Source organism: Schistocerca cancellata, chromosome 1 (genome assembly GCF_023864275.1).
Source record: "Schistocerca cancellata isolate TAMUIC-IGC-003103 chromosome 1, iqSchCanc2.1, whole genome shotgun sequence".
In the NCBI taxonomy this organism is placed as follows: Eukaryota; Metazoa; Arthropoda; class Insecta; order Orthoptera; family Acrididae; genus Schistocerca; species Schistocerca cancellata.
In genome coordinates, this window is record NC_064626.1 from 154,670,684 (window position 1) to 154,686,230 (window position 15,547).

General features: G+C 40.0%; 1 protein-coding gene across 4 annotated transcripts in view; it reads left to right on the forward strand.

Annotated features, from left to right (window-relative positions):
• LOC126167365 (HEAT repeat-containing protein 6) overlaps positions 1–15,547 on the forward strand; it is a 78,575-nt gene that overhangs the window by 37,285 nt on the left and 25,743 nt on the right. For 3 of the 4 annotated variants that reach the window (XM_049920474.1, XM_049920470.1, XM_049920473.1), the window contains 3 exons: positions 1,113–1,700; positions 1,785–1,948; positions 2,178–2,300. In XM_049920474.1, coding sequence (XP_049776431.1) covers positions 1,113–1,700; positions 1,785–1,948; positions 2,178–2,300 — 875 coding nt within the window. The remainder of the gene's footprint in view (positions 1–1,112; positions 1,701–1,784; positions 1,949–2,177; positions 2,301–15,547) is intronic. The other variant, XM_049920471.1, reaches the window with a different exon arrangement.

Here is a 15,547-nt window from a genome sequence, read left to right on the forward strand (position 1 = left end):
TCATGATCAAGATGCCTCTTAACCCTCAACGTGTGACTGTGTGATGTGCATTGTCCAGTCACTGAGTAATTAGTGTGATGTTCATTGATGGCTTGGTGACTATTGAATGGTACGTGAAGGTTTTGGAAGATGATTTCATCCTCATTGTCCAAAGTGACTCAGATTTCGACAAGGTGTGGTTCATGCAATACGGAGCTCGACCCCATCAAAGTGGGACAGATTTGATGTCTTGGAGGAGAACTTTGGGGCCGCATTATGGCTCTGGGAGTACTCAGAGGCCACTGGCACGGGCCTCGAATGGCTGCCTTATTCTCCGGATCTGAATACATAGGACTCCTTTTTGTGGGACTATATTAAAGATATGGAGTACAACAATAATGCCAAAACCATTGCTGAACTGAAAACAGCCATTCAGGCGGTCATCGACAGCGTCAATGTTCCGACACTTCAGTGAGTCATGCAGAATTTCACCATTCATAGACATTTCTGGACTAAATATTGTTAAATACTTGTTAATCCACTTTCAGTTTTTAATTAATCTGTTTATGGATCTAAAATTTAAAAAAAAATGGTCTGCCTGTGTTTCTACCGAACATTAACTTCACAGTATTTGCTAGATTTTTCATTGAAATTCTCCATGGAAAAATCATACCTCCACATTAAAGCACTTTAAACTTGCCAAAACGATGAAACCTATTAAACAATAAAGGCCATGGGTAGTCTCAGCAGTGTCAAAACACCTGGCTAATGACTGGCACTGTATGCCTGAAAGGGAGGTCCTTGGAGATCTCAGGTGTGTGTGAATCACAGTGTGATACTGAAATGTGTGGGCTATGACAGCTTAAAAGTATGTTCTTCCAGATTTGCATGCAAGACAATGCATAACCTTCTTGCCATATTGTTATCTGCTAAATAAACAACACATAAGCATGTCACAAGTCAGTCTCATGATGTAAGAACATCAAACTGACAGTAATGGCATAATAATTGAAACATTTAGTGTTGTCTAAAATAAAAGTGACTGAGACAGTAAATTTATGATCTTTTTTGTATTATTTTCACTGTTTTTTAAATTACTTTCATTTTCATTTCTCTCTTTTGTGCATTTCTAGATTGGAATATACAAGTCGCAAGTCTTAATGTCCTCCGTTCAATTATATGTGTTGAACCTTCGGTACCAGAAATTATGGAGATCCTGAAAAGACCTTTAAAAATAAAATGGCATAAAAACTTTTCTGTACCTGTTTATGCAAGTTCAGGAGTTGATAATGCTGAAGACAGAAAAGAAGACATTTCTGGAAATGAAACAGACAATCTTTGTGATGGGGATAGTGAGCTGGATGAGGAAACTGAACAAGTGACTACAGATGCGAAAACTAAGAATGAAATGTCATGGCTGCTTGAAATTAGTTTAGAAAATTTAGGCATTGAGTTGAGGAAACACTTGTCATTGGATCAAAACAAAAAAATGGAGCAGCAGTCTGTTAAGTGCCTCTGTCCAGTACCAGTGCGAGTAGAATCATATCAGGTTGTCTCGGCGCTCTGTAGATCACATTTTCCATCACTTGTGTCTCCTTATTTGCAGTTTGTAGTTGACGCAATTGAGATTGGTTTTACTGATAGTGATACTACAATATTGTTACATGCTGGAAGATTAATAGAAGCTGTTGCAAGTATGCTGCTGCAGGATATTAAGCAGGGTATGTTACTCTTTATTCATTCTTTGTATTCTGTCTAATATGTTTCATTTCTGAAAATGAATATATTTTAAATTTACGTTTAAGGAGATGAATCTGCAATTTCTACTGCTTCAGCTATGTTGTTCTGGAAGACAATGCTGTGTGGACCAATTACTTGTCTCGTTCAAAATATGAATGAACCAGCTTTGCGTACTGCAGGTTGTGATTGCTTAGCCAACATGACATCAGACGTATTTGACGAGTTGCCGGTATTGTATAATTAAGAAATGTCTTAATAATTGAGTAACGTTATACTTGACTAGACTTGAAAATGTCTCTGGAATTATAGTTTCATTTGACTATACTTTTTGTTATTATTTAATGAGGACATCCAAAAAAAACTGCCATAGTATATTTTTTTAGACTGGAACATCTGATCATATTTTACTTACTAATAATATTGTGATTGTTGTTTTGTTTTGTTTTTTTTTTTTTTAGAGGGAAAAGCAAATTCTCATCATTACACTGTTGTTCGGCTGCAGTTCTGATGATGACACCAATGTAAGAGCAGCTGCGGTTAGGGCACTTGCTGTTTACATTTTGTTTACAGGACTGAGACAGGCAAGTTATATACCAAACTTTATCTAGGTAGTTAGTATCAATTTATGCCTGGATCAGAACAACAAAGTGATAAACATCTAGGTTCTTACAGCACTGCTTTTATAGCAAGAACTGGAGAAGGCACTTGGTTGTGCCTTCTGTTCCATTCATCTTTATCAAATATCTCTTCTACAGCTAATAGCCATTTGCAGATGACACTTGTGGCCAGTAAACTAACAGTTTTGATCTGTTTCATTGAGTTCTTTGTTCCTTTGTGCAGTGAGTTTGTTTTGCACTACAGAATGTGTGAAGCTTTCAGTGAAAATCTGAATCTTTTTCTGAAAACCTAATTTTCTGTGATTTTTTTCTATTTAGGAAATTTTGTAATTTGTAATGTAGGTTTAATAAAAATAGAGCATTATTGAACAATATTTTTTAGATGGCCTATATAAATGAAAAATATTGCTTACGACAAATGAGATACATAATTGTAGTAAATAAATTACAATCTAAAAAAACTGAAAGTAAAATAAAATCTATGTCCTATTGTTCATGGTAGCTATTGTATCTTAGACTGATGTAGAATAAAGAACAGATTTTATTTCCTCCTCATAAATTACTAATCTGAAATAAAAGAAAAAAAGGCTGCAATTAAATGTGGAGAACATGTTCCTGGAGTTTTATGTAATTTTCATTTCCATTGCCTTTAGGCAAACAAAATCATTGATTATGTCATTGAAGTCAAATTTAGCAGCTGACAAGGTAACTTCACCTATTCTCGACATTCAGTAGTTTTTTATTGTCTTTAATAGCTGAAACTGCATTGATAAGATGGTGTAGGCACTTGATCTATTCAGTGTTTAGATAAGCATCTCATATGACTAATACCTTAAAAGACACTTCAGAATATCGAAATGGCAAGTTGTGTCAGTTCTCTTTTCAGCTCTTTCTACTAGAATTTGAAACACACTGTTTTGTTAACTAGCTCAGCTGTACGGGCATTTCTTCTATATTTGGCAGCAAAATCTGATATTAATTTTTCCAAATAAGATAGAGAGCTCTCATTTAAGACGTTCTCAATCGTAAATTGAAGTGAGATGAAATGGATTGTTACCTGTGAGATCTGTTTTCCAGTGCACTTATTATTGTATCAGATACTTTGAAGCAATGTAACTTAAACAGTTTCACTCTAGTCTTCAGATGACAGAAATCGGAAGCTTTGTCAGACAGCATGTTCGTGTCAGCACCCTCCTGCCATTATCCTACACTTCCATAGCAAAGTAGCAGCAAAACCTCTGTTGCTGAACATGAATGAGTTGTGTAGGTGGCAGCTATATGAACCAAGTGCACTTTTGGCACGCAATCTGTTTGTCACCTGTTCGGTAGTAATCATTTCTTTCATGCAGCTGTTTGGGCGCATTGACAACAGCGTGTATTTACAGACTTGGGCTGAGGGAAAGGTTTATTCTCAAAGGCATCTTGTTTTCTCTCCTGTCAGTTTTTGTGCCCCCTCTGTGCCCGCATCCTCGGTGGGCACCTATCTTGCCATTGCCTCGGTATGGCCCTGTTGTAAAGTGAGGTAGAATTATTCAGTGGCTGCAAGACTTGTTTGTTAACAATTGTCAGAGTCTTCCTTTTCAGGTACAAAAACATTAATGGACACAAAATTATAATGGAGAAAAGTAATATTGTTGTGTGGTGTTGTCAGTTTTTAGGAAACATTGTTAAAGTGCCATTTGGAGTCATTTTGTGGCTTGATGAAACATAGATAATCATCAGAAAAGATTAAGCTGATGAAACCACATCCAGAAATATGGGACTTGCCATGGAAAAGGGAACAAGAGTTATTGCCTTATATGCTGGAAGTTTATCTGGTTTTGTACTGACCTATCTGCAGCATTATAAATTGAGGAAGACAAACAGCTAACATGAAGAGATGGATCATGATAGTTTTCGTAACTCCTTCAAGGGGCAGCTACTGGAAAACTTACATTGGTTGTCTGTTACTGTGATGGATAATGCCCCACCCCATTCAGTTATTTAAAAACTTCCAGTGATGACGACGAAAAGAGAACAGTATGTTGTTGACAAAATGGCTAAAGAACACGGTCACAGGGTTATTAGGCCTCCTCCTTATCACTGCCACTTCAAAGCCATCAAATGGTTTTGGGTGCAGATCAAACATTATATAACAACAAATAACAAAAGCTTCACTGTGACAAAAATTCAGAAACTGTTAGAGGAAGAAGTGGCACAAATAATGCTGAAGAAGTGGAGTAATGGTGTACACTACACAGAAACTGATACTAAAGAAATCAGGAAAAGCGAAGTGAGCGTGAGTGTGTCTTTTCCACAGATCAAAGCCTAGTAATGACAGTATCGAAGAAGCAAGTGACTCTGAATTGGTATTTGCACTTTTCTGTAAGTAATCTTCCGTAAGTGTTCGTTGCCACTGTGTTAATATTTTGAGTGAATAATGTCTGCTACGCTACCATAACAAATTTCATATCATTGTTAAAGAATTCCACTCTGTACATGTACTACATGCACACTACAGTAATTAATAAGTACTTAAGCACTTTATATTTTTAATTGTTTTCTTGTATTTACATGAAGAATTCAGATCCATTATACTATCCTTTGTATTGAATAGGCCAACTAAATGTGATTCACACTAATTATTGTGTGAGAGTGTGCATATTCTGTGGCTTTTATTGAGCTATACAAATACAAATGAAGGAAGGTAGTACCATTTTATACAAAGAAGTGTGTTTATCAAGCAAGAGATATTACTATCCAGCAAAGTGAACTCAGTATTGGATATTGACAGGGAGGGAAGATAGAATGGAAATGCACAGCTGTTGCTGTTAAAATCATACTGTGTGCACATGCACCATTGAACAGGCATCACCCACTTCCTCACTCAGCAGTGCTTCGCTGTCTTATCACATTGTTAATCTGATCCAGGTATAAAATTATAATTTATTGATTGAAACATATTGATCAGCTGCATGTTATGTTGTAACATGCCCCCCTCCCCCTCGCCTTTCCCTGTTGCCCCCATCCATATGTTCTCCCCACTTAAAAAGGTCAAGAACAGCAATTATTGTTAACTTATATATTTACATTTTGATGGCATGAACAGTGATAAAAAAAAGCAAAGTACCTTAGTCTGGATACATCCCTGTCGAAAACTATGGTCCACAATAGTTGTAGACAGCAGAAAGTTGTATACAGAAATTGATCAAAGGTATGTTCCCTCAACTTTGCTGTACATGTCGGCAAATTTTTCTTTCTTTTTCCCAACAATGTTGGCATAATTTTGGACAAGATAAGGGGGTTATATAACTCTTGTAAGGATTGTCTTCCCTTTTAAGGGATGTCAGAGATGTATTTTATTACATTACCTCAAAGGAAAGATAATGCTTTGTCAGTCAGATGAATGCACTCATTGCAGAATAAGACCAGTTGTTTCTATCTTCCTTTAAAGTTAAGTCTAGTGAAGATGATTTTAGAGTCATTGAAGAAAAACATAATAAAATGAACTTAACCCACCTTTCTTAGTTAAATATAAAAACTCGAGAAAACTTTACTCTTTTATTTATTTCTTTTGCTGTGTACCCAGACATGGTATACAACTGCTGTTTATACAGGAACTCACCTACTGATTCTGTGACTTCATTGTCTATTTGTTCAGCTTTCTTTTTGATTTATTTATTATACATGTCTTAAATCTCATTTACTTGATTTTCAGGTCTACTTTCAAAGCTGATCTATTAAATTGTTATGCTCACTGTTGAATTTTGTGTGCAGCGGATGTAAACAGTATTTTTCTCGGGCTGTAGAGGATAGTTTTTAAGATGGATGATCTCCTTACTTGAATCCTCCTTCAGTTATGAATTTCTTCACTTTCCTTATGAGGCCTCATGGAAACTGTAGCATTGACATATATATTTTTGATTGTACTAATGTAGGTTGAACCAAGACCTCATTTCTTGACCTCTGTTTGCGCACCACTAAGTCAAAGGCATTTTCAAAATTTGTGAAATCCATACAGTGTGGCATACTCTGTTCTGTAATTTCTTTCAGCACTCACAAATGGCCATTGTGCTGCATCCATTCTAAAGTCAGCTTGTCCCTTTACTCGATGAGAATAGTGTGGTTTTTTTTCCTGTGCAGCTGATTATAATTTTTGTGAACATATTGTGCATTACAAGAGAGGAGGCAATTTGATCTTTATGTCGCCTTTCTTGTGAAGTGTAACAATCACAGCGTTGTTTGAGTTTCAAGAGAATTGTTTCTGCTACAGATATTCTCTAAACAATTTGGTAAGTTCCTTTTGTATTTAAAACTGCTACTACTGCAACATGATCATTTCCAGCCCAATTCCTTTATTTTACATCTCAAATGTCTTTATACACCTGTCATTACATTCATTATCAAATATCTGTGTTTTTGATCCAGCCTTTGAAGTATACAAACATTTAAAGAAGTCTTAGAATGACTATACATCCTCTTTTGTAGATCACTGTGTCATCTGCCATCAAACTGATCAAGTTTGGCATCTACCCAAAACAAGTTTCTGTTTTGCTTTTTTCATATCCATATTATTTTCAGTTGTGAAATGTTGTCTGTCGCTTAGTAGTTCAGTGTCATGATACTTCAGTGACACTAAGTATTAAGCATTTGTTACCTCTGCAGGCTGAATTTATATTTGTTATTGCTCCAAGTGTCTAGATTGCCAGCATAAATGATGTTTGCATACCCTGCTCCTCTCTCCTCCTGCTCCCCATGACAACCCACTAGCAGGTTGATGCAAATTTCCTCTATTTCCTAATCTGTGTTATGGCAGTCTTGCTAATAGCATTGGTTTGATGAACCCATCTCTGATAGGGTCGAAGAAAATATGAACAAATAGTATTTTAATTTGTTACTAAGTACATTCCCTCGATCACGAAGAAGAGCTATGATTGAAAAGTAATGGCAGTTTTGTTTTTCTTAAGGTATCTTTATTTATTCATCAAGATCAGCATTGTCCCTTTCAAAGTAATCCCCCTCGGAAACAATACGCTAGTGCCAGCACTTTTTTTTTCCAATCTTGTAAGCATGTCTGGAACTCACTATTTGTTATGGTTTTTGTGGTTCCCGTCAGCCTTGGGGATGGAAAGAAGTCGCTATGTGCCATGTCTAGTGAATATATTGGCTGAGGAAACATAATGGGTTTGTTTTTTGTTAAAGAGTCCTGAGCAAGCATTGAGGTGTGAGAGGGAGCATTATCATGATTCAGTTTCTAAGAGTGGTTTTACCACAATTCTGGTCATTTTCTTCGGATTGCTTAATGCAGTTGGTCCATAACATCCAGATAATATTCCTTGTTGACTGTATGACCATCGGGCAGGAACTCATGAGACACTATCTCATTGTAATCAGAGAAAACAGAGAGAAGAACCTACACATGTGATTGAGCTTTCCAAATTTTTTTTGTTTCTAGGCTCTTGAGGCAGTTTCTATAGGGTCGACTGGCCATGTTTCATCACCAGTTATAACCTTCTTCAGGAGTTATTGACCGTTGTCAACTTCATTAATTTATTCCTGAATGGTGTCTATGCAATGCCATTTTTGTTTGAAATTCAACAGTTTCAGGATAAACTTTGCTGCTACACATTTCATGCTCAAAACATCCAAAAAATTGCTTGACAAAAACCAAAGGATATTCCAACATCATCAGCAACCTCTCAGATATGGTTTGGTGATCTTCCAGAACCATTTTCTTTACTTCTTCCACACTGACATCAGTAATTCATGTGCTAGGACATTCAGGGCAGTCATCATCTTTAGCATCTTCTCGACTCTCCTTGAAACATTTATACCACTCATTGGTGGTATACCACTTCTTGTCTTATTCATAGCTGATTCACTAAGAGCCACAGTCAACATTTTGAATGTGGTACTGCACTTTATTCCATTTTTCAAACAAAATTTAATAAAAAATCTTTGATCCATCTGTTGTGACTCGCCGATCATTCAAAGCGTTGCCGCGCAATTACACGCGTCCTCTATGTGCGGCCCTGTCTGCCAGCCATGCAGCAGCTGCGCCACCTAAGCGGCCAGCCGAGCAGCGGCCGCTAGACTGGGACTCGGTGCTCATTCGAATGCTAACATGTACACATGTCTTGCTTGTCAACTTACTCTGCGACTTATATGTATTGTGTTGTTCTGAAATATATGTGTTAAACTTGACATTATAACAATTGGCGACGAGGATGGGATTTTTCCTTTTCACCGCTGACCCACAGGTTTCCATGGCTACTGTCGAGCAACTATTGCAAACTCTCCTTGAACAGCAAATGCTTCTAACAGCGGTGATTCGCGATTTCGTCGCGGCGTCAAATGCAGGGCGTTTTTTGTCGTTGGCTATACCTCCTTTTCCTCCTCACGACGAAACGGCGGAAGGCTGGTCTGATTATGAAAAACGTCTTCGACAGCACTTCTTGGCATTTCGTGTCACGGACGAACAACCATGTAAGTCTCTGTTCCTTTCCTGGATTTCACCTCAAATGTATTGGTTGTTGTCGCAATTGGCTCCTTTGAAGGATCCTGTGTCTTTGTCCTTTGCTGAAATGTGCTCACTTCTGTCTGTCTATTTTCAAAAGCAAACACATGTGTGCCTTTTATCATTGTCAAAAACAGCCACATCAATCCTATCGCACTTGGGCTGCTGAACTTCACGGCCTCAGTCGAAAGTATCAATTTGTTACTGACGTTCACAAAGAATCCTATGCCGATTCCATGGTATTGGATGCTATTATCCGGTCGGCGCCCTACAAAGAAGTTCGGCAACGTGCCCTTCAGTTGGCAAATCCGACTCTAGATGAAGTTCTCTCCATTGTGCAGTCTTTTGAAATTTCTCGTGCCGCTGGGGCACAAATAGAGGCGTGGGGTGATGTCGGGGAATTACAACCTCTGTGCGCTGTTGACGACATGGCCTCAGTGCACTCCCACGCGCAGCCTCAGCCTAACTGTAAACAACCCACTAAGAAACTGCAGCAAAACCCCTGGCAACTTCCTTCATGTCCGCGGTGTTTTACGAAACATTCACGCGAGGATTGTCCCCAACGTTGGGCTGTGTGTCACAATTGCAAAAAGAAGGGTCATGTGTCTTCCGTTTGCAAATCCGACCGCATACATGACTTTCATGAACATGACGCTGATTCTGATTCTGTGTTGTCTGTCAATTGCACTTCTTCCCTTTCAGGGAAGTTATTCCTCACTGTCCAAATCCTTGGTCGAGATGTTCGCATGCAGGTTGATACCGGTTCTGGTGCCACTATAATTAATTCTCAGACGTATCTTCAGTTGGGTTCTCCACTCCTGTCACCTGTCACTCGGCAATTACGGACGTACAATAAACAGAAGATTTCTCTCTTGGGACAGTTTAATGCTGAGGTATCTTACAAATCCATTGTTCGCACTTTTCCCATATTTGTGGTCGACCAGAGTAACGCAGAGAATCTTTTTGGTTTCGATGCCTTTCGTGTTTCGTCTCTGATGCTATTCCTTATGCCCAATTGGATTCCTTGTCGACGACATTTTCGTCCCTTTTTTCTCCTGGGTTAGGCCGTGCAAATGGCTTTGAAGCTCATATCACACTCCAACCCACTGCTCAGCCTAAGTTTTTTCGGGCTCGGCCCATTCCTGTGGCCCTTCGTGATCGGGTAAAGCGGGAGTTGGATCGTCTCACTACTTCAGGGGTCTTGCTTCCTGTCACCTCCAGTGAGTGGTCCTCTCCTGTTGTTGTCGTTGCTAAGCCAAATGGTGATATTCATCTCTGTGGCGATTTCAAAGCCACTGTAACTGCTCAATGCCTCATCGACACTTACCATATGCCCCGTCCTGAAGAACTGTTCACTAAACTTGCTGGAGGCCAGAATTTTCCTAAAATTGCCCTGTCAGAAGCTTATCATCAACTTCCTCTCGACGCTGCTTCCCGGCAGTTTCTGGTCCTTAACACTCCTTTCGGCCTCTATCAATACCAACGCTTGCCATTCGGGGTTGCTAACACCCCTGCTCTCTTTCAGCGATTCTTGGAACAGTTATTGCTCCCTGTCCCTGGGTGTATCAATTACATGGACGACATTGTTGTCACTGGCTCCACCACTGAAGAACATCTTCAAAATTTCCGCACACTTTTTCATGTCTTACAGACTGCCGGTCGTAAGTGTAATCTTCAGAAATCACAATTTTTTTCAGGCATCTATCACGTACTTGGGCTTTCAACTCTCGGGATGGTATTCGTCCGCTTCAGCAAACTGTCACTGCGATCAATGCCCTTCCTCGCCCTACATCTGTTAAGGAACTGCAGGCCTTCTTGGGGAAAATAGCATACTATCACAAGTTTTTACCGTCTGCGGCTTCGGTGGCTCAGCTGTTGCACCGCCTGTTGTATAAAAACATGCCTTTTCACCGCTCCGCGTCATGCGATGCGGCTTTCCAGAAATTGAAGACTATGCTGAAACAGGCCCCGTGCCTGGCTACTTATCGACCTGGCCAACATCTTGTTCTTGCCATGGATGCCTCTCAATACGGGGTCGGTGCAGTCCTTGCACACCGTTTTTCTGACAGTTCTGAACAACCCATTGCTTATGCCTCCAAAAATGCTCACGGATGCCCAACAAAAGTATTCTCAAATTGAAAAAGAAGCTTTGGCCATTATTTATGCTCTTCATAAGTTTGGTGTTTTTCTCTGTGGATCCAAATTTCATCTTGTTGCGGATCACAAACCACTTGTTTCCTTGTTTCATCCATCAACGTCACTTCCCGACAAGGCTGCACACCGCCACCAGCGTTGGGCTCTTGACTTGTCTCGTTTCAATTATGAGATTCATTTCCGGCCAACGGCTCAACATGCAAATGCTGATGCTCTGTCTCGCCTTCCCATGGGTCTTGATCTGGCATTCGATAGGGACGAACTTTTGTGTTTCCACCTGGATGTTGCCGAGCAGCAGGTTGTGGACGGGTTCCCCATCACTGGGGCAGGCTGGCGGCTGCTACGGGTTCTGACCCTACCCTCTCCCGGGTTTTACGCTGTATTCAGAAGGGTTGGTCAGATCACCCGTCCGCTAAGACTTCTGATCCGTTGCGGAACTACTATGCTTTGCGCTACCACCTCACGACTAGGGATGGTGTTATCCTCCTTTCCACTGACAATGCTTCGCCGCGTGTTGTGGTATCTGCATCTTTGCGTGCTTCGGTCTTGCGCCTCCTTCACCAAGGGCACTGGGGTGTGTCTCGCACAAAATCTCTAGCGCGCCATCGTGTGTACTGGCCTGCCATCGACTCTGAAATAGCACACATAGTCGCTGCCTGCTGCTGAATTTGCGGATTTTTGTGCTCGTCACGGCGTTATGCATGTCATGGCCCTGCCGTTCCATCCACAATCAAATGATGAGGCTGAACGACTGGTCCGCACATTTAAGGCTCAGATGCGGAAACTTCTGACTTCTTCTGCTGCGGATGATGTGCTTCTCCAGTTTCTGGCATCTTACCGTTTCACCCCCAAAGGCGACCACAGTCCAGATGAGCTCTTACATGGCTGACAGCTCCGCACGCTACTTCATCTTCTGCGGCCTTCCACCTCACGGCCGCGGGTGCCTTCACGTGGCTGGTTCACCGCCGATGACCTCGTTTGGGTACGGGGATATGGCAGGCGGCCAAAATGGAGTCCAGGCCGCATCTTACGACACCGTGGCCGACGCCTGAATGAAATCCAGACGGACACGGGTGTTGCAGTGCGTCATTCGGACCAGCTTCGGCCTCGTGTGCCGGCAACACCTGTTCCGAATGCCGCTACACCACCTTCGGCTCTATCTGATGCTCGGGATCTTGGCATCTCTCAATACTCACAACGCAGCCCTCTCACCGTCATCGCGGTGCCAGCACAAGAACGGTCGCCACCAGGAGACGTGCCCATGCGGGAACCAGATGACCATCCTCTGTCAGAGCCAATCTACTCGCCTCCTCCTCCAACGGACGCCGACACATCGCCCATGTCTCCTGTTATATCAACTGGACTTGCCGCAATGGGCAGATTGGTGCACAGGGCCCAAGCAGATTCAACCCCTACGTCTCCTGTCATCTCGACCCGTTATCATCGGGGACACTTCCGTCCATACGGGAAGCTGCCTCCTCGAGACTTAATGGCCAGTCACACAATGCCTATGGACGTTAGCAATCTACAGGCCACCTCCATCAGAACCAGTGCAACAATTTCAAAGGGGGAAAAAGTGTTGTGACTCGCCGATCATTCAAAGCGCCGCCGTGTAATTTCGCACGTCCTCTACATGCGGCGCTGTCTGCCAGCCATGCAGCAGCTGCGCCACCTAAGCGGCCAGCTGAGCAGTGGCTGCTAGACTGGGACGATGCTCATTCGAATGCTAACGTGTACACATGTCTTGCTTGTCAACTTACTCTGTGACTTATGTGTGTTGTGTCGTTCTGAAATATATGTGTTAAACTTGACGTTATAACACCATCTTTTTTGAAAGTAAAAACTCGCTAAGCACTCAGAAACACACGTCATTTTCGGTTATCAACAATGAACTAAACATTCTAAGCAGCTCAAAATTCAAATATACATCAGGAACATGTGTACCAACAAGATTAAAAAAAAAGTTTTGAATATTGGATGTATAAATTAAGAAATTCCTGTCATTTTTTGATCACACCTTGTATGTTGTTCTGCAAATTGAAATGTGAAACTCAGCTGGGATTGGAGTCACAATTAAAATGATTAGCATTTAATTTTCAATAAGTCATTTCTCCTTTTTTGATTTTCAGAAACAAAACTGTGTTACATGCATTAAAATTGGACTATTTGTTTTAATTTATTTCTGTGATTACTGGAGTTTTGCTTTTCAAAAATTTCAGTACTAAAATGCATAGCTGTAGTTATTTAACAATTTCTTATTTTTCCATCATACATTGATTAAAATACTTTCTTTTCTTTCTTAATATTGAACTTTGTGTTTGTGCTCAAACATCTTATTTGAGCAGTTGCTAAGCTCTTTCCAAACTAAAAGTTTTATGAAAGTGTTGCTCATTCGTTTCTTCAACAGCACTGTTAATTTGCATCATCATTGAACTATGTAGGGATGTAGTATTCGGAGGTTCTCCTTGGCCCAATAGATAGCATTCGTAGATCCATGCAGCACGTGCTGTTACGTAGGTATTTCTGCTGTCAAATGCCACCTGCTGTATGCTGGTCAAGGGGTAGTTCAAACAAGTAATAAAAATAAAACAACAAATATTTGAACACAGATAGGATATGATCCACTTATAAATAACAGTTTATTTATTCATTGTCAAAATGATTCTAAAATTAGTTGTACACGCCTCAAATGTTTGTGAGGAAAATTCCTGTATTAAATTTACCCTAATTCTGTACCCTAATAAAGGACTGTCTGAAAAGTTATTTAAAACAAATTTATTGGAATAATTTTGAAACTGAACCTATGTATTACTTCTCTTAATAAGCATCATTAAAATTTAAGTATTAATTGTATCTCTAAATGAGTTGACAGATTCTCTTCCCATTAAATTCTGCCATTTGACATTGCAGACAACTTGTGACAGCATCTTTGACTTCACTTGGAGCCATGCCTTTTTTTCATGTGTGGGTAGAGCTGAAATTACTTGTATCTATTTCTGGGCTGTAAGGCAGATGTTGAACTGATGCAACAATTATTGTGTTTGCTGGCTGAAGTGTTGGGGTGCAGTGTCACGGAAAACATGAAACAGCAACAGTCAAGAGGCTGTTGCTTGTTCTGAATTGGTCTTCTCAATATTTTTACTGTGCCTTGGTAGGCTTCACAGTGTGTCAGTGTTCCATAAAATCCACAAACAAGATTAATTTAGTGTCCCCAAAATGGTAGCAGTAACCTTTTTGTCCAACAGTTTTTCATACTTTCTTCGGTTTACTGGACTAAGTGGCACTCCCTTGTCACACACTTTTCGACACACACCTTATAGCTAGAGACAAGAAAAACTCATTTTATTTTATGCCCAGTTTCAGTTTAGGTTCTGATAGCTTGTTTTTGAGGTACCCTATGTTCCTGTTATTGAAAATTAAAGTATACCTATAAATTACATTATATTTATTAACATCACAGATCACATTTATTTACATTTAAAAGAAAGTTATTTATACTGAATCCATTAAATCTACCCAATTAAAGAAAAAAATAATTTCACAACTGTACACTGTAGAAATATATCAACAAAAATAATAAATATCTGAAAATGTAAGTGGCTGCAAGAAAAAACACACACAAAAGAAATGCAAATCTGCATGCTTTCAGGGCCAGTGGCTCTTTTTTCTGGTAAAAGGGTTGAAGGGAGAGGAGGAGGAATGAAGGAAAAGGACTTGACGAATTTTAGGATATGGTGAGAGTTACGGAAAAGTCACCGAGAACCCTGGGTCAGGGGAGACTTAATGGATGGTAAGAGAAGGAAAGACTGGTTGTGGTAGCCTGCAACAGATGAGATTTGTAAACCTGAGAACTTAAAAGGTGGAAGATAGAATAATAAACAAGACAGAAAGTACTGAAAAAACCTCATCAGTAGTCAATAAGAGCGTAAAGCTAAGTGCTTTATACATGATAAGCAGGTGATAGGGAGTGGGGAAAAATAAACAAGTCGGAAAATAAAAATTCATAAAAATAAAATGGAGGGAAGAAAAGGAATAGTTACTGAAAAGAAATGCTGAGACCACAGAAATTAAATTTAAGCCAGGTGGGTGGTGAAAATGAAACATATGTTGTAAAGTGATTTGCCACCTGTGGAATTCTGAGAAACTGGTGTCAGGAGGGAGAATCCATATGGTATGTGTGGTGAAACACTGCTGTAGAAAGTTTTTCAAAAGTGAGCACTGTCATAACTCCAGAGTTCTTTTCTGAGACTTTGCCACCAATCCATCAGTAGTTCACTATAATGTGGAAACAACCACCGAAAATTTAAATTTGAACATGGAATACAAACTGACGTCAGCATAGCACAAGACATTTGACAATGTCCAGACAGACTATTGCCGAGGGAAGTTGCTTTTCCACTAAATTATGAAAGGATTTGTAAGTTGTCAGAATATCTTACAAACATGCCATTCTAAGTATACATGATGGACTATTTGCGGTGTCAGCATTAAGTGAGTTCATTATCATCACGTGGTTGATGCAGAAACCTAGAGTCGAAAACACTGACGTAATACATGGATC